The 17,560-nt window shown below is 40.3% G+C and overlaps 2 protein-coding genes across 2 annotated transcripts in view; both read right to left on the bottom strand.

Annotated features, from left to right (window-relative positions):
• Positions 1-1,827: 1,827 nt before the first annotated feature.
• tubb2 (tubulin, beta 2A class IIa) lies at positions 1,828-7,645 on the bottom strand. Its single transcript, XM_016508265.1, has 4 exons — positions 7,485-7,645; positions 7,063-7,171; positions 6,188-6,298; positions 1,828-3,164 (listed from the first exon to the last, which is right to left on the bottom strand). Exons 1-4 carry the CDS (start codon positions 7,539-7,541, stop codon positions 2,092-2,094), a joined length of 1,350 nt encoding a protein of 449 aa, XP_016363751.1. The 5' UTR covers positions 7,542-7,645; the 3' UTR covers positions 1,828-2,091.
• A 6,497-nt stretch (positions 7,646-14,142) lies between these two features.
• Positions 14,143-17,560, bottom strand: part of slc22a23 (solute carrier family 22 member 23) — a 53,155-nt gene continuing 49,737 nt past the window's right edge. The window contains exons 9-10 of the mRNA XM_016508264.1: positions 16,726-16,849; positions 14,143-15,848 (exon numbers count right to left, since the gene is read on the bottom strand). Coding sequence (XP_016363750.1) covers positions 14,582-15,848; positions 16,726-16,849 — 1,391 coding nt within the window. The 3' untranslated portion in view covers positions 14,143-14,581. The remainder of the gene's footprint in view (positions 15,849-16,725; positions 16,850-17,560) is intronic.

Genomic DNA, 17,560 nt, shown 5'->3' with positions numbered 1-17,560 from the left:
AGGAGGCCAGTATCGTGCCCGATACCAGTATCGGTATCGGTGCATCCCTAGTTAGAACTCTAAACTGTAAACTCTACAGAATAGTGGCCCTCCAGGAACAGGTTTGGACACCCCTGGTATAAAGGTATTAAGAGGTAGCTATTAACAGTACATGTAAACACGAACACGTCTTACATAACTCCTTTCTGCTGTCTGTTGTCAGTGTTTCTTTGTTTAAATATGGCGCTTATCACATGCTGTGTGGTATCGGCGTTTGGTATCGGGGCATTTTAACGAGTACAGGAGGCCAGTATCGGGCCCGATACCAGTATCGGTATCGGTGCATCCCTAGTTAGAACTCTAAACTGTAAACTCTACAGAATAGTGGCCCTCCAGGAACAGGTTTGGACACCCCTGGTATAAAGGTATTAAGAGGTAGCCATTAACAGTACATGTAAACACGAACACGTCTTAAAGGGTTAGTTCACCCAAAAATGAAAATTCTGTCATTTAATTACCCTCATGTCGTTCAAAACCTGTAAGACCTTCGTTCATCTTAGGAACACAAATTAAGATGTTTTTGATGAAATCTAAGAACACTCTGACCCTCCCTAAACAGCAATGCAACTGCAATGTTCCCAGGTCCATAAACGTAGCAAGGACATCGGTAAAATAGTCTATGTGCTATCAGTGGTTCAACAGTGGTTCAATTTTACGAAGCTACGAGAATACTTTTTGTGCACGAAGAAAACAATAATAACAATTTATTCATCAATTCTTCTCCCCAAGTTACTGTCTTCATGCACGCGCTTTCTACAGAACGTAAATAACGCTGATTACGTTCTGGGCCACTCTCCAAAATGGTAACTCTGGGAGAAGAATTGATGAATAAATTGTTATTATTGTTTTCTTTGTGCACAAAAAGTATTCTCGTAGCTTTGTAAAATTACGGTTTGAACCCCTGATGTCACATGGACTATTTTACAGATGTCCTTGCTACGTTTCTGGATGTATTTTCTGTGCTCAGACTTTATCAAAAATATCTTAATTTGTGTTCTGAAGAGTAATGAAGGTCTTACGGGTTTGGAACGACATAAGGGTGAGTAATTAATGGCAGAATTTTCATTTTTGGGTCAACTAACTCTTTAAGTGGCTTTCTTGAATTGGGCAATTTTTACACTAAGGTTACCAGACGTGCCACTTTCCGGGCATTATTTTACACTCTTGCTGCGGGTTAAAGCAGTCGCCCCCAGAATGCTATTCCAACTGAGGAGACCCCTGACGGAGGGGAAACCCACAGAAAAATGTGATTGGTCTAGTTTTGGGATAGTTTTGAATAGCAATTGGGATTGTTTCGCTGACCTGACAACCCTGCTTTCTTGTTTGCATGTTTTAAGAAAGGTTTCCCATTAACCTCCCTCCATCTGCCATTGGTTGACAAATGGGTAGTTTCTCCCCCAAATTTTGGCCATTGGTGAGTCGGGCTGGTCGGGATCCTCAAACAGCAGTGTTGTGACAGAGTCGCAGCGTTAAAATTTTAGGGCAGGGGGTCTCAACTCTGGCCCTTGAGGTCCATTTTACTGCTGAGTTTAGCTGTAACCTTCTAGAAATCCTGAAGAACTTGATTAGCTTGTTCAGGTGTATTTGATTAGGGTTGGAGCTAGACTCTGCAAGAAAGTGGACCTCGAGGGCCAGAGTTGAGAACCCCTGCTTTAGGGGAATCAACCTATGAATCTACCTTACTTATAGTCATCCGGCTAAAGGTCAGATTTTTTTATTTTTTGTGATTGAGTTTCATGAATGAATGTGTAAAAATGAATCGAACCATTTTGACAGGAGACTCATTTATATTAGTGACCACTTTATTTTATTTGGCAACTGCAGTTTGAAGCATGTTACAAAACATGTCTTAATGTACCCTTTGTTCCCCAAGATGGATTGATCGCTGTTCACTGAATGACTGTTAACTTGTATCTTTCCTGAACATCAATTAAACACAGTAGCACCTTTTGAATTATGGCGTAGCGGCACTGTTTTACATTTCTATGGAAATTTTCAGATCAACTAAAAGCAATGGTTTTGAAAACTACATCTACTTGGCTATCAGCTGTCTCAATGGCGAGCATCCTCCTCGTCTTCAAGATCGTCCTCCTCATACTCGCCCATTTCGTCAGCGGTGGCATCTTGGTACTGCTGGTACTCGGAGACCAGGTCATTCATATTGCTTTCTGCCTCTGTGAACTCCATCTCATCCATTCCCTCGCCAGTGTACCAGTGCAGGAAAGCCTTGCGTCTGAACATGGCGGTGAACTGCTCTGAAATCCTGCGGAACAGCTCTTGGATGGCTGTGCTGTTGCCGATGAACGTGGCGGACATTTTTAGCCCACGTGGTGGGATGTCGCAGACTGCCGTCTTGACGTTATTTGGGATCCATTCAACAAAATAGCTGCTGTTCTTGTTCTGGACGCTCAGCATCTGCTCGTCCACCTCCTTCATAGACATGCGACCACGGAAGATGGCTGCCACGGTGAGGTAGCGGCCGTGTCGTGGGTCACAGGCTGCCATCATGTTCTTGGCATCAAACATCTGCTGTGTTAGCTCTGGCACTGAAAGAGCGCGGTATTGCTGGCTACCCCGACTTGTCAGGGGCGCAAATCCGGGCATGAAGAAGTGGAGGCGAGGGAAGGGCACCATGTTGACTGCCAGCTTGCGGAGGTCGGCATTAAGTTGACCTGGGAATCGCAGACAGGTGGTGACTCCGCTCATTGTTGCTGAAACAAGGTGGTTCAGGTCGCCGTAAGTAGGTGTGGTAAGTTTAAGTGTGCGGAAGCAAATGTCGTAGAGTGCTTCGTTGTCAATGCTGAAGGTCTCGTCGGTGTTCTCCACCAGTTGGTGCACAGAGAGCGTAGCATTGTAGGGCTCCACCACTGTGTCCGACACTTTGGGGGAAGGCATGACGCTGAAAGTGTTCATGATACGGTCAGGGTACTCCTCACGGATCTTGCTGATGAGGAGGGTGCCCATCCCAGAACCAGTGCCTCCGCCCAGGGAGTGTGTGAGCTGGAAGCCCTGCAGGCAGTCACAGTTCTCGGACTCCTTGCGTACCACATCCAGAACGGAGTCTACTAATTCTGCTCCCTCTGTGTAGTGGCCTTTGGCCCAATTGTTCCCAGCTCCACTTTGACCTGAAAGAAAGCCCACGTGTCCGAGTTTAAACACAGAGGTTGATTCAAATTAACAACTCCGGCTGGTTGGAAGAGGAAGGTTAGTTTCATTCAAGGCTCTCCAACCCTGCTGCTGGAGAGTTACCTTCCTGCAGATTTAAGTTCCAACCCCAACCAAACACACCTGTACCAGCTAATCAAGGTGTTCAGAGTTACTTGATAATTACAGGCAGGTGTGTTGGAGCAAGTTTGAAACTGAAGTCTGCAGGACGGTAGCTCTCCAGGAGCAGGTTTGGAGTTTCCCAACCCTGTTCCTGGAGGCACACCGAAACTACAAATTTTCAAACTTTTCCTAATCAAACACACCTGATTCCACTCATCAGCTTGTTAGTTGAGATTTCAAAACTTAAAATGAATGGGTTAATTAAGGGAGACATTCAAAATTTGTACTGTTGGTGTGCCTCCAGAAACAGGGTTGGGAATCACTGGGTTAGTTGACCAAAAAAAATTTATTTACTTAACCTAGTGTTGTTCTAAAGCAGGGGTCACCAAATTTGGTCCTGGAGGGCCGGTGTCCTGCAGACTTTAACTCCAACTGGCCTCAACACACCTGCCTGGAAGTTTCACGTATACCTGGCAAGACCTTGATTATCTTGTTCAGGTGTGTTTAATTAGTGTTGGAGCTAAACTCTGCAGGGACACCGGCCCTTCAGGCCCGAGTTTGCCCATGCCTGTTGCCATGCCTAAAGCTATGGTGGAACACAAAATATTCTAGAGCAACAGTTCTTAATTGGCTGAAGTTCACTTAAGATCACGGATTTGCACTACATCACTACCTGCAGTGTCTTCACACACAGACAAAAATTACTTCAGAAGTGTGAAGGGTTATTTAACCGTAATCAAGAAATTTGCATAGTCAGGTCTCGCACAACGTTAAAGCCCTTTGAATGGAACATGTATGCTCCTTTCGAACTGGAATCATGGCGGAATATCCTGTGATGTCCACTTTGCAGTGCACTTACGGTCGAATGGAACAAACCTCTGAAGTGATAAGAGAAACATACAAAATGTGCAGAGCAGGGGGGGTCACGAGGCCCAGGATTAAGAACCGCAGTTCTAGAGCACTGGTTCTCATTCCTGGTCCTGGAGAACCTCCACACTCTGCACATTTTAGATGTCTCCCTAATCAAACACACCTGATTCAATTCATCAGCTCATTAGTAAAGACTCCAAGACCTCAAATGTGTGTGTCAGATAAGAGAGGCATCAAAAACGTGCTGTGCTGGGGGTTCTCCAAAACCAGGATTGAGAACCACTGTTCTACAGCATGGGTCTCCAACCCTGCTCCTGCAGAGCTACCGTCCTGTACATTTCAGCTCCAACCTCAACCAAACATACATGTACCAGCTAACAAGGTGTTAAGGGTTGCTTGACAATTGCAAGCAGTTGTGTTTGATCAGGTTGGAATTGAAGTCTGCTGGACAGTAGCCCTTCAGGAGCAGGGTTGGAGATCCCTGGTTAAAGCTGGTCGCACACCAGACGAGAAGCGCTTCTCGTCCAGCGTGCGACCAGCTTTAGTGTTTCCCAACCCTGTTCCTGGAGGCACACCAAAACTAACTTTTCCTAATCAAACACACCTGATTCCACTAATCAATTTGTTAGTTTGAGACTTCAAAACCAAAAATGAAGGGTCAGAAAAGGGTGACATCCAAAATGCGTATTGTTGGTGTGCCTCCAGAAAACCTGGGTTAGTTGAATCATCATTTACTCACACTAATTTTGCTCTAAAGCAGTATGACATTTGTCTCTGTGGAACACAACATTTTCTACACGTATGTTTTTTCATTATGGGGATGGGTGTGGGCTGTTGAGCTATGACAAAAACAGCACCATAAAAGTAGTCCAGATGATGTGTTCTGGCTGTGTAAGGAATAGATGGAAATGTAGGTCACTATTTAGATCACAGTTTTCTCTTCCACCAAGTTCTCCAGTCTCATTCAAATTTGGCTTGTAAAGTTGCACCAAGTTTGAGCATGCATCAAAGACGAGTTAGGGTAGGCGATAACCTGGTTTAAACTATAAACCAGAGGTTGTTAAGAAATAGGTGTACTGTGTTTTTATGATCCACTCCATCTTGAGTAAATTCAGCAATATACCAACAGCAAAGGTTTCATTCTTCGTTCAGGTGGTAAACAAAATGTGAAATACTTGAACAGCATTTTACTGTTTGAATAATCCGATACCACCCATGCTGTTGGGAGTGGTGTTTAGATCTTTAAAGCTGTCCTGGGGTACCCTCCTCACTGCATGTTTTGGATATCTCTTTCATCTCCTACACTTGATTCAACTCATCAGCTCATTACTAGAGATCGCAAGACTTGAATAGAGTGTGACGAACTGTGCAGTGTTAGCGGGTTTGCGCCGGAAGTTGTTTCAAGCCGAAAAAACAAACTCCAAATGAATATTGTTTTGACCAGATTTAGTTAAAAATTGATACATCCATTTGTTCTTGGATCTCGCTTAAGTATATCTGAGCCTTAAGTCTTTGAAAGTATACTTAACTAACAGTGTGTGTGGATGGACGCAATCAGTGCATGCACACTATCTAGTGGATCCTTCAATTTGAGTACTCAATTACTAGCATGTGCTGTTGTTTGTGCATGAGTCCACGACATAGATAGAAATATCGCTGCATTGCTGATGTGGTCAAGATGCTTTTTTTTTTTTTTTGCTTATGCATGTACAATATTGGGATTGAATGTAAGCATGACTGAGGGTTTGGAGCAACGGCAGTGTAGGATTTTCAGTGAATAACAAGCAGTCTGTTTCTCATCTTGTGCTGTTCTAAAGCTTTAGAAGATATGGAATATTGCACACAAATTTTATTGGCTGCTTTTATGGTGCTTTTTCATCACTCTCAGCATCTTTAGGCCCAGTTTATTATTTTATAGACAACTAAGGAAGGAGATTTATAGTTTTAAGCTTTAAGCCTCTTGTATTTGTACAGGATTAATAATGGGATTAATAATGTGTAATAAACATACCAAACACAAAATTATCTGGCCTGAAGATTTGTCCAAATGGGCCAGAGCGGACCGAGTCCATGGTGCCAGGCTCCAGGTCCACCAGGATGGCACGAGGGACAAATTTGCTTTCTGTTAAATAAAATAGGTTTGGTGTAAACATCGAAAGGTTGAAACATCCAATCTAAAAAAAAACAGATTCAGTTTCATGTTCATGAATTAGAAAATTAATGTAAGTGAATTTGATTTTACAGTTGGTGCATGTAATACATATAACTAATTATAAATGAATTTAATGTATGCATAATTTATTTCATTACTACTTTGGTAAGATGTCTGTATCGTAAATGCTGACCCTCTTTAAATAAGTGCAACATCATCCATCTTCCCTGCCCTGCTTCACCCTTTTGAGGACAACAGCAGCTACAGATAAACGGTTTTCTCTACAACCATAAAAGCACATCTGGGTATTGTTGAATGATTGTGCTAATATCCCACAAATACACAAAATAATGTTCTTTTTAGCAGCATCATATGACCCCTTTAATGCATTCACATAGGGTTATGACGGATTGATGTTTAAAACCACAGAAATGCAAGCCAAATTTGTCATCTTTTAAGCAAACCGTGGACAAAAAGATGGGCAGTAATCAAGTCGGGTGAAACCTAAACCAATCTAAAATTGAAAATCTATAATGTAGCCTATAAGGCGGCGGTCAGATGGGCCTCGCCTCTGTATTAGTCAATAACTGACAGCTGCGGTCTATAGTCAAGTAAGCAGAGCTGGCAAAACCATGACCTAATAAATGCACACAGTATATCTCATCAAAAACTGACTGGCACATCAAAATACTCTGACTGACATATACAGTAGCATCATTGACTCAACTGCTTACCAGATGCCTCATTGTAATAAACATTTATCCTCTCCAGCTGCAGTTCACTGTCACCTTGATAACTGCCAGTGGGGTCGATTCCGTGTTCATCACTGATCACCTCCCAAAACTGAAATGCACAAAATGTTTTACAACTGAATGCTGAATAGCTACATCATGTCCATTCACATTCGTTACTCGATGCAGCAGTTTTCCCATTTGAACGATGTTACTGAGTCCTGCACAGAGCCACTGCAGACCTTCACCACACCCATTCAGATCAGAAGATGCCACATAAAACACAAGCACCTGAAGGATTTTCTTGCAATTTATAGCAAAGTGATTCGTAAAACACTTTGCATTATTTATTTTACAATAATAAAATGGAAGATACTGCTTCCACATCTAATCTACTAAACCTTATGTGATGTATATGATCTTACCTTGGCACCGATCTGGTTGCCACACTGTCCGGCCTGAATATGTACGATTTCCCTCATTGCGCTGCTGTGTGTGAGGATGCGGATGCGGCGTGTCTGCAGCTGATGCGGCTCTGAGCTCCTCGGTCTCCTCTTCTCTCTCTCGCCGGCAGCCAATCACGAGCCGCGGGTTTGACGCAGTGGACGACGTGCTGCAGCATCGCGTGTTCCTCCGTCACAAACGCTGACTCTGCGTTTACGTGAAAACGCCAGAAAACACGCACACCTGCCTCAAAATGTTGATTAATATGACGTATAAGTTTGTTGAAATCCTAGTTTTGTTTCTATTTCATATTCAAAACTAATATTTATTTATTTACTCCCACATCTTTCCTGCAGAGGGCAGCGAGACTCTACATTGCAAATGTGAGGCGTTGTGTTAGATAAAAAAATATATATATATCATAACTTTTATAACTGACAATAACTGTAGCTTACATGCTTAGCCACGCGGAAGCCTGTGGTTACCATTTTAAACAATGTAGTGCTCAGTGTGTTGCCCTTATTAAATATTTTGAGAAGGGTTTTAAATTGATTGCTCTAAATTAGTTATTTTACTCTCCATTGGCCAAACCTTCACATTTTGATTATGTAGGCTAGAATTTTCAACTATTTTAGAGGTGATTAAATGATTATGTTAAGCATGGAATAAATTGTCGAAAAAGAAAACTGTGTTGCTATGGCTAATTTCATAACTAGCATTTAATGTGAAAAATGTTTGCATAATTTGACAATTATCTTGAAATTTCACAATGATATATATAGCACATGACATTCAGTTGAAAAGCTTGCTTTGGTCTTAAATATAAAATAAAACAGAAACCTGTTTGTGAGGGACAGACTTACAGTTTGTACAATGGTACGTAAATAATAAAGGTCCTAGATCATGTCATTTTCATCAATTATTTTATGGAGTTTTTATCTACTGAACTTTTTTTCCCAAAGACATTTCGTCAGCTGAAGAATCGGCTTGTTAAAGGGGTCATAGGATGCCCATTTTCCACAAGTTGATATGATTCTTTAGGGTATTAATGAAAAGTCTGTAACATAGTTTGGTTAAAATTTCATCGGCTCGATTTGAGAAAGGGGAAAACATTTAACCAGATTAAAAAAAAAACACTGGGTGGATTTTTATCATTATAGGGTGGTTGTGTACACACACTGCCAACACACATTTCAGTTCAAACTACTTGTAAAAGTGCATGTAGCATCCTATGACCCTTTTAAATGAATAATGATCCTGTGTGTCTATGCCTGAAGGATCTGACCTGTGTTTTGATAGACTTTCTCATGATCACCCAGTTCACACAATGCTTCACAAGAAACTTGAGAAAATATATCCATTTACTGGAGCATATTGCATTCCTGGGTGTTATACTGTTGGTTGTTTAACATTTTCTATCGTAAAACAGTTGTCAAAGATAAACTATATACTGGCAATCTGCATCTTAACTCGCACCCATTCCCATTAAAACTGATGTGTCACCCTGATGTAACCCTGGGTTAATTTATTATTAATATTAGCATTTATTTACATTTATTTATTTACTTATTTTTTTCCCTTTTGACAGAAGTGTTTCTATATTTTTTTTAATATAAAAAATGTACCTGTTCAGACATGTCTGTGTCAAGAAGTTGTGTTTGATTTAATGTTATTGGTTGAAAAGTGACTTAATCCCGCCTAATGTCAAGTAGGGCAACTGTGATTGGCCACCGAGGATGTCAGTCGGGGGTGTGAGAGAGGGGTTGAAAAAAGAAGTGCGTAGGTGATGTTGTCGGTATGATAACAGAAAATGCATCACTTTATTTTGTGATGAACATAGTCAGAACTGTATCGTTTAAGTGTTAACTAGCATATTATTCTATTGTGAAGTCAACACGACGCCACAAAGAAGTCAATGCGACGCGATTCAGAAGAAATGCGGGGTTTATGCTTGATAGCCATTACAGTAAATGGGACTAACGTGAATTGCTGGTGAGAAACTTAAATCAAGTTTATCATTTAAATCAGCGACTGTAAGAGAGCTAGAGGTCATCAGAGTGATTGCCACAGACTGTTGTTGCATTGACTGTGAAGTGCATTGAGGAAATCCAGATAGCGCTGCTAATCGCCGAGTGGTTCGGGGTTCCTCTGGCATCGCGGGAGTGTCACGGAGTTTGCCGACCGATCACCGCCTCACGTGAACTGATCTGACAGGTGACGGGATCCTTGAACTCTTTCAAGTTCATTCAGGTGCATTTTGTCTGTTTTATTTGTGCTCTTCGAGAGCGAAGCGGCCATTTTAGGTTTCACTTGGCCTCAACGCACACCAGCGACATTTCAGGCCTGCTAACGGGGTGTGTGTGTGTGTGTAAGTGAGTGAGTGTAGTGGGCCCACATTAAGCTGTTTTTCTATTTTTGAACCATATAGTGGTTTAATACTCTGACTCATTGAAAGTATGTCAGTAAAGGGTTACATTGGTATTTCTAACTAAATCTAAAGTTTGTTTACTTACTGTATTTATATTTTAAGTTTTCCAAAGAACACTGATATATTGGTTTACACTGATTGGTGACAGATTTGTACTTCCGAAGGGGAAAGAACTGAGGTTTAATTTGGAAGAGTGATTCAGTGAAAAAAATCTTATTTTGATATTTGTGTAAAAGTTTAACCCTTGAAGTGTGTTGTTGTCCAACAGGGGAAAAAGTCAAAGCAAGCACTGTATTTGAAGATAAAAGCTTATTTTTAAGTTGAGAGAACAGATTTTGATTCATCTTTGATTCCTTTTGTCTATTTTCTTTTAAATAAATTCATTTTATATTTTTGCTACATAGCGTGTCATTTTAAAAAGAACTGATAGGTAGCTATATTTTTTGGAAAGCAATTTACAGGGGTCAGCGTTGCACTTTGTAAGAAGTAGTATAAAAAAGCAGGGTCACATTTTGACTTTAAGTAAAATTACGTCGAGAGACACAATTAAACGAATCTGGGTTCTAGCGTCAACAATTCCAAAGTGTAGATACACCTAGGACTGAAGGGGGCGCTACACTAAAAATCATATTCAGCTTCTCTGTACAATAAAAAAACCTTTGATTTGATTGGCCATCTCAGTCATTTCCAGATTGATGAACGCTGTTATTAGACCGCTGAGGCAGACCAGGCCATTTCTAATTCTAATTCTAATTCATTTCCATGTCTCTTAGCCTGTTTGGACTGCTTATCTATCTGTGGAAATGTTTCTATCCCATTTGTGGATGTGCTTAGTGTGTGTATATATATATATATATAATTCTGCATTATTATTCTGTAGACTGTATTTTATCAGGCAACATATTTACACATTCATCAGTAAACCAGTAAATGTATCAATAAATATATTTTATTCAATAACATATATTACGACGACACATATGACTTTATATACATGTGCATTATGTTAAAAAATGTACATTAAACCCCAAAACAATCTTTTTTTTGACATTCATCCTCAGTATTCTTGTTTCTTACATTCTGAGGGAATACCTGTATTAGATACCCTTTTCAAGTAATCACAAATTTGAATTTAAAAGAGTTTGCATGGGCTCTAACATTAATTTCTCCTAGATCACATCAGACAGATCAGATTACTAGCTTTAAAAGAGGTCAGTTTGATGTGGTTCATATCTAGTGGTTGATCTGCAAATGTGAAGTGCACCTCAATGTTAAACACTGCACCTGTTCTCTCTTATTAACGGTCAATCTTCGCATGCTATGCATAAGACTGGCTTTTGTGCGCGAGTTGCCTATGGAAGAGTCGTCACAATATAGCTTTCTTATGTGTATTCTTAAAGGCAGGGTATGTGATTTTTCAAAAAAACTTTAGAAAACTGATTCGGGCCGAATCGCAAAACAAACTTGTAGCCAATCAGCAATAAGGGGCGTGTCTACTCGTGATGTGGAGGAGAGAGCTTTCAGTGCATGGGACGGACATTAGCCGAGCCGAGCGACAGAAAGATAGAGATGGCGGATAAAAAACAAAAGAGGAAAACGTCTGCGGAAAAGATAATATTGGTTTTGCTTTGTTTCACAGAACTAATCGTTGCCTGGGTTGCGTACGTATATGTGGGGCGGAGCTATCAAAATAGGGGCAAGACCCTTTTGGGGTAGGGGCGTGTTTGTTTTGGTGATTTCAAATATCAACATTGGCTACCAGAAATCACTTACTCTGCCTTTAAGGGTCAAGACTTTGAACTACGGCATTTAACCTGTTCGAAATGTTAAATTGGACTGTTGTTTTTGAACTTGACCTTAATGAATAATTCATAATGTCTAGTGTCAAATAGTGAGCTGAGAATTCAACGTTGTGGAAGAGATTTGGCCCAAAACATACCTTCTCCAAGTAAATGAACACAAATAATTCTAGCTACACAAGCACAAATTCATGTGTGGCTGTTTTGTGCTTTGAATTACAATCTTGACACTTTAGATTGCAAGTATGCATTTTTTTTCTCAGCATTGCTGCAATAAGCATTATAGCAGACTCTTTCAGATCAACTACTCTCATGGCAAATCAACAGTTTGAATAATCTTGAAACTAATGTGGCACAAGCACTGAAGGTAAAACTATTGCTCTCATAAACATTGATTATTAAGAGGAACAATAAAAGAGCTCATGTTAAGCATGCACTGGCCGAAGATTCACGTCAGTATTTGCACACTTGTGTTAAATATTTTTCTGGCCTTATCTTTCTCCAAAATTCTTGGCTAGGAAATCAGTTTCATTAAATGCTGAATCCCTTTTGGGACTTAAGACCTTCAAAATGTGAGTCTTTGTATTGCTTTAAACAGTTTAGACAAATCTCAAAGCCAAATCATGCTAACAAGTCACATTGTGACTGCAAATTTTGAAAAAGTGTGATTTTTCTTTTGAGATTGTTCTTTTGATGTAACATGCTTGAAAATGAATGACTCATCATCACTCATAATGTGTATATAGCAAATGTAACAACAGTAGCAAAAGCTAAAGCAGGTCAGCAGATACAGCAGAAGAAGGCCATGGTATATATTTGAGAAGAAAATGCACCGTCTTTGGAATAACTCGAAATACAAAAGATGTCATTTAAATGACAAAAATAATCAAAACCCTTTCTACAAATTTGACATACTTCAGGGCAATAATACTATTTATTGAAAGTAAAAAGAAACTAAATATTAGCTGGAATGATTAAGAATATGCCACAATCATTTTAAAACATTCTTTTCATTTTATCCAAAGTAATGTTACATAAATGGAACATGGAAAATGGAAAGGGGATATTTTTAGCAATTAAAAATTAGAATGAAATATTAGTATTCTTTACTGATTTTTAACAATTTAAAAAATGATTTAAACTCATGGCATGGGTCGCACATTATAAATATATTATTGCTGTGGGTATAAATGTACCACAAATGAAAGATGACAATTGTAGTCTCATTACGTCAACGTCATTCATTGAAAGTTTCATTTTTTTCATGTTCACATGCTTTTTTTTTTGTCACTGTGAACAATAAAATGCCACAGACATGGTAACAAAATACCAATGGGCATACACTCATTGATACAGACATAGTAACCTAAAATCTTTTTTTAAGCAGTCAGTACCACTGTACATCAGTACCACAATAGCATAAATTACAAAAGTTTTCACATTCACAATACGTCTGTTGCATACACTTGATTGAGTGTATTGTGGTTAAGACACACAGCCATGAAGTACATCATCTGTATTCCTCAAAATTATTTCCCCCCCCCCCCCACCAGAATCTAGTGATTATCTTAAAAAGCATTAGCTTAATAAAACATACCACACAAATACCATTTTGAGCAGTCTCTGTGTAGTGTCTATTTTACATCAGGTTTGGAAATATGCATATCTGTCTGCACTTATTCTTTTGAACACAGAAACTGGTGTTTCTTCGACACCTAATTCATAGAGGTATTTGCCTTCCACTTCAAGACACATTGGCAAACATTCCCAGTGTTAAATATACAGTGTTTGGACTTTTGAGAAATTCCCTTTGATACTGGACTTCACAGATGCCGTATTCCCACCTGAATATCGCAAAATTTAATAGAGTCAAATGATTGAGAGAAAATGACTCAGAATTAATCCCATTTGACTAATGTGATCCTACCTGTTGTTCATTATCATCAAACAAGCAGATATCAGTAATTACTAGACTATATCAAATTCCAGAGTGGGAACTTGTCACCATTGGTCTTAGTGTTCGTAATAACACAAGCGCAATGATAACACATGGGAATTTGGATCTAGCTGCCCAAAAAGCAGTTACTGGCACCACCGTAAGGGGCCGTTCACACAGAATGCGTCTTTACATCTAAAAACTTGGAAACATTTCGGAGGAGGCATTCTGCGCTGCACCATTTTCTGTCAAATTAAACAATTGCCATGCCAACTTACTGTCAACAAAAGCTTGCAACTCTTGCCCCGCCTCCAGGGTCGTCTGATTGGTCCAATGTTTTGGAACTGACACTGTGTGTAAAAGTTGAAATTCTTTTGACACCACATCTTAAGAATGTGGCGATAGTCGGCGCCAATAGCCTTGTGGGCAGCACGCCGACAGATAGCGCCATTGCGCTTCGGGCATCCCGAGTTCGAGTCCTGGCTCACAGACCTTTCCCAATCCCGTCCCCCTCTCTCTCCCACACTTTGCTTCCTGTCTAATAACTGTCCTACCATAATAACGCTAAAAATCATGTGCGAGACGCGTCATACACATCCGTCAACCGTGTTTACATAGAAAAACAATGGAAAATAGCGCTTTGGAATAGAAAAACGCGCTCTGTGTGAACGGCCCCTAAGAAGGCTGTTTAAGTCATTGAAACCAACGGAGAGTAAAAACCCTTTGAGCATCGACCCTTATGGTTGTTCCCTTTCAGTCAAATCCTTTTATACCTTCTCCTTGCATTGCCATTCTTGGGTCATGGCTGCTTGAAAATAAAAATACTTCTAACAATGACTGGCATGAGCCTCCACGACAAGAATTTCTTCTTGATAATAAGGCTGCCCACCAAGTCTTATAGAGCGAACGTGTCCGTCATGAAGACGTCTCCCCATTGGCAGTGTTGGTTTCTGTGATGGGCAAGTCAACGTCTGAAGGTGTACCTGAGTCAATAGGTGAGGAAACAGTCAAGTTCGTCATAAGTGGGTGGCTGGATTCTGTAACAGAGTCAGTGGTTGTGGCATGGGGTGCAGCTGAACCCACATTGGCAAGAAGAGTGGTACCATTACTTAACGTTGGCTCCAATACGGCTGGTGAAGGGGGGCCAGATTCTATGGAGTTAATCGCAGGTTGGGCGACTAAATGTAACAATGGAATGCCGGGATCTATGGGCGAAGAAAAGGATTGAGCTGGGATGGCATTAACTTGACCAGACTGGTCCGATATTGGTGGTAAAGACAGTTCTGTTGGGGAAGAGGGCAGAATTTCAGTGACTAGGTGAACGGGAGAGTCTATTGAGGAAGAGGGGGGGATGTTGTTTAAAGGCGGAGTGGGTGATTGTCCAGTGGATGTGCAGAGAGGAAAGGTTTGGGTGGGACCTGCAGAGCCCACTTCAGTTAGGATGTTGAAATCATTAGCAACAGTCAAGGGGAATTCAGCAGCTGGTGTACCTATATCTAAAAGCGAAGGAGTTTGGAGATCGGAAGAAGTAGGGGACTCCAGGGAAGGATCGGTGATCAAAGGAGTTTCCACAGTTGAAGAAGGCAGAACGGCTGGAGATTCTGGTTTAGGTGTCTGAATGTAATTGATAGCGATTGGGGTTGAAGTGTTTGGGATAGAGGCAAGGAGAGGATGCTCTACGGATGAGGCAGAGGTTCCCGGCATGGATGCAGATCTGGGATACTCTTGCTGGATTTCATCTGGCTCTTGGGTAGAAGTCAATGACTTCATACTGAATATCTCTGCCTGGCCGGGGGCATCAATGAGCATCTGAAGATCGATGGCGGATGAGGCTGTGGAGTCCATAGTGGAAATAGCAGTGGCAGCTGCTTCGTGGAGAGGCGTATCGCCTACCCTCGCGTACTCGCGGCTCTCGGACTTGGTCAGCAAAAGGCGTTGCTCGCCCGGTTTGCGAGGTGGCAGTAACGGTTGGCGGGTGTAGCTTTCACCGTCCGCTAATGTTTCTGGAAGCGGTCGATTGCGAGTCTCGGGCAGCAGCAAGATGCAAATGATGCAGATAAGAGTGCAGCAGGCGAAAATTATGTGATGCAGAAAATAGCCTTTCTGGTTATGCAGCTCCATGATGGGTGCCGTCAGCATGCCAAAACCAGCACTGGCCAGGACGAGGCCTAGACCGCCACCCCTAGACAGCACACAAAGAACAAGGAAAATATATTTTTCAAAACACAAGTGCCCCTATTATGGATTTTTAAAAAATTACTTTTCATGCAGTGTGTAACACAGCTCTAAATGAATGAAAACATCCTGCAAAGTTTTAAATCTAAAAGTGCACCGTGTATAAAGTTATTGTTTCTCAAAAGAAAGCGTTGACACTGAATCATTGAAATAAGTCGTTTTTAAAACGAATCCCAAGCCGTTTCATGTTGACGTCAACATGAAACATTAGCATATTGCCCACCCACTTGTTGCGCATGCAGACCTGGGAAAACTTGATTTTCGCGTTGGGCTGAATGAAAATGCAAATTCATTCGTTGCCACTAGGTGTCGCTTTTGGAGCTGTAAAATAGCTGTTTCCCCGGTAACGGCTGTAAACAAAGCAGCACCGCACTCACAAATGCTGCTTTTATCATGAAATGGAAATGAAATCGACCAATCGGACCAATCACCGCAGATTAACGTCACGCAAAAGAGGGTTTTGGAAAAATAAAAAAGTCGTTGAGCAAATAAGGTAAAAATAAATGCATATTATAAGACAATGAAAGTGTTTTTTTTGCATGCATGTCCACCTGTTGTTGGGGACTCCCAAAACCAAAATATTAACCTTTCATAATCCATAATAAAGGCACTTTAAATATCAAGGGGTTTTAGGCACATTTTATCATCTGGCATAACTGGAATAAAATATCCACAAAAAGCAACTATGAAAATAAGCGCTAGGCTCAGCCACACTAAGATTTACAAATCAGATGCAAATTACAATACAATACAAACAAGAAAGATCTTTGACCTTTTTGATTTTTTCCCATAATCTTAAAAGTCGTCCGTGTGGTTTAGCTCACCTAATCACAGTTGGGGTGATTTCAGCACAAAAAAAGATGCTTAGGTTGCTGACAGCGTGGGAGGAGAACATGCCAATGATGGAGAAAGCCATTGAAAAGTTGGAGTTCAGCGTACCAGAGTCGTCTGTGGGGAGTGAGAAAGACAACATGGTGAGTCATTTACTAATTTTTTCTCTCAAAAAGAAACATCACATAAGCAGCACAATATAAAAATGGTGTATAGCTCATAAAAAATGCTTTCACCAAATGTGCATGTAATGATATTTATTGAAATTATGCTGAAAGGGGGATCTCTTGAAAAATTATAATTTTTCAATGTTTTTTATTTAAAAAAATTTTTTGTGTCCATTGCAAAAGCCCACACGAATTGGCAAAAGCCCACACAAATTAAATTAAACTGTCAAATTAAGTACTTTGAAACCTGACAGAAAGGCTTGAAGGCCTTTTTTCCCAATTACTGCTCACTATCAAATTAAACTTTTTTTTTTTTCTTTCTTCTTCATTGCTTATTTTGTTTTGGGTTAATAATAACAACAACAGCAACAACAATAATAATAATTTAAATATTTTTATTAAATTATAAACATTAAAACAATAAATAAATATATTACTACATAGCAATAATGGTTGCACTTTATTTTACAGTATGTGTACTTACATGTACTTACAGTACCTAAGAAAGTACTGGTAATATAAGGTAACTACATGGGGTAGGGTTAGGTTTAGGGGTAGGTTCAGGGTTAGTACCTAGTTATTACCTAGTTATTGTAATTACTATAATAAGTACATAGTATGTACATGAGGAACGGGACTGTAAAATAAAGTGCTACCGCAA

This window comes from Sinocyclocheilus rhinocerous, unplaced genomic scaffold (assembly GCF_001515625.1).
Source record: "Sinocyclocheilus rhinocerous isolate Xijiao unplaced genomic scaffold, SAMN03320098_v1.1 scaffold173, whole genome shotgun sequence".
Classification (NCBI taxonomy): Eukaryota; Metazoa; Chordata; class Actinopteri; order Cypriniformes; family Cyprinidae; genus Sinocyclocheilus; species Sinocyclocheilus rhinocerous.
This window is presented reverse-complemented; position numbering and strand designations above follow the sequence as displayed.

Excerpts from the sequence above, each read along its gene's own strand:
- tubb2 (XM_016508265.1), bottom strand. The coding sequence starts at position 7,541 with ATGAGGGAAATCGTACATATTCAGGCCGGACAGTGTGGCAACCAGATC. Across the intron at positions 6,299-7,062 it reads TTATTACAATGAGGCATCTG|AAAGCAAATTTGTCCCTCGT; the intron begins GTAAGCAGTTGA and ends TTTATTTAACAG. Across the intron at positions 3,165-6,187 it reads GCCAGATAATTTTGTGTTTG|GTCAAAGTGGAGCTGGGAAC; the intron begins GTATGTTTATTA and ends GCTTTCTTTCAG.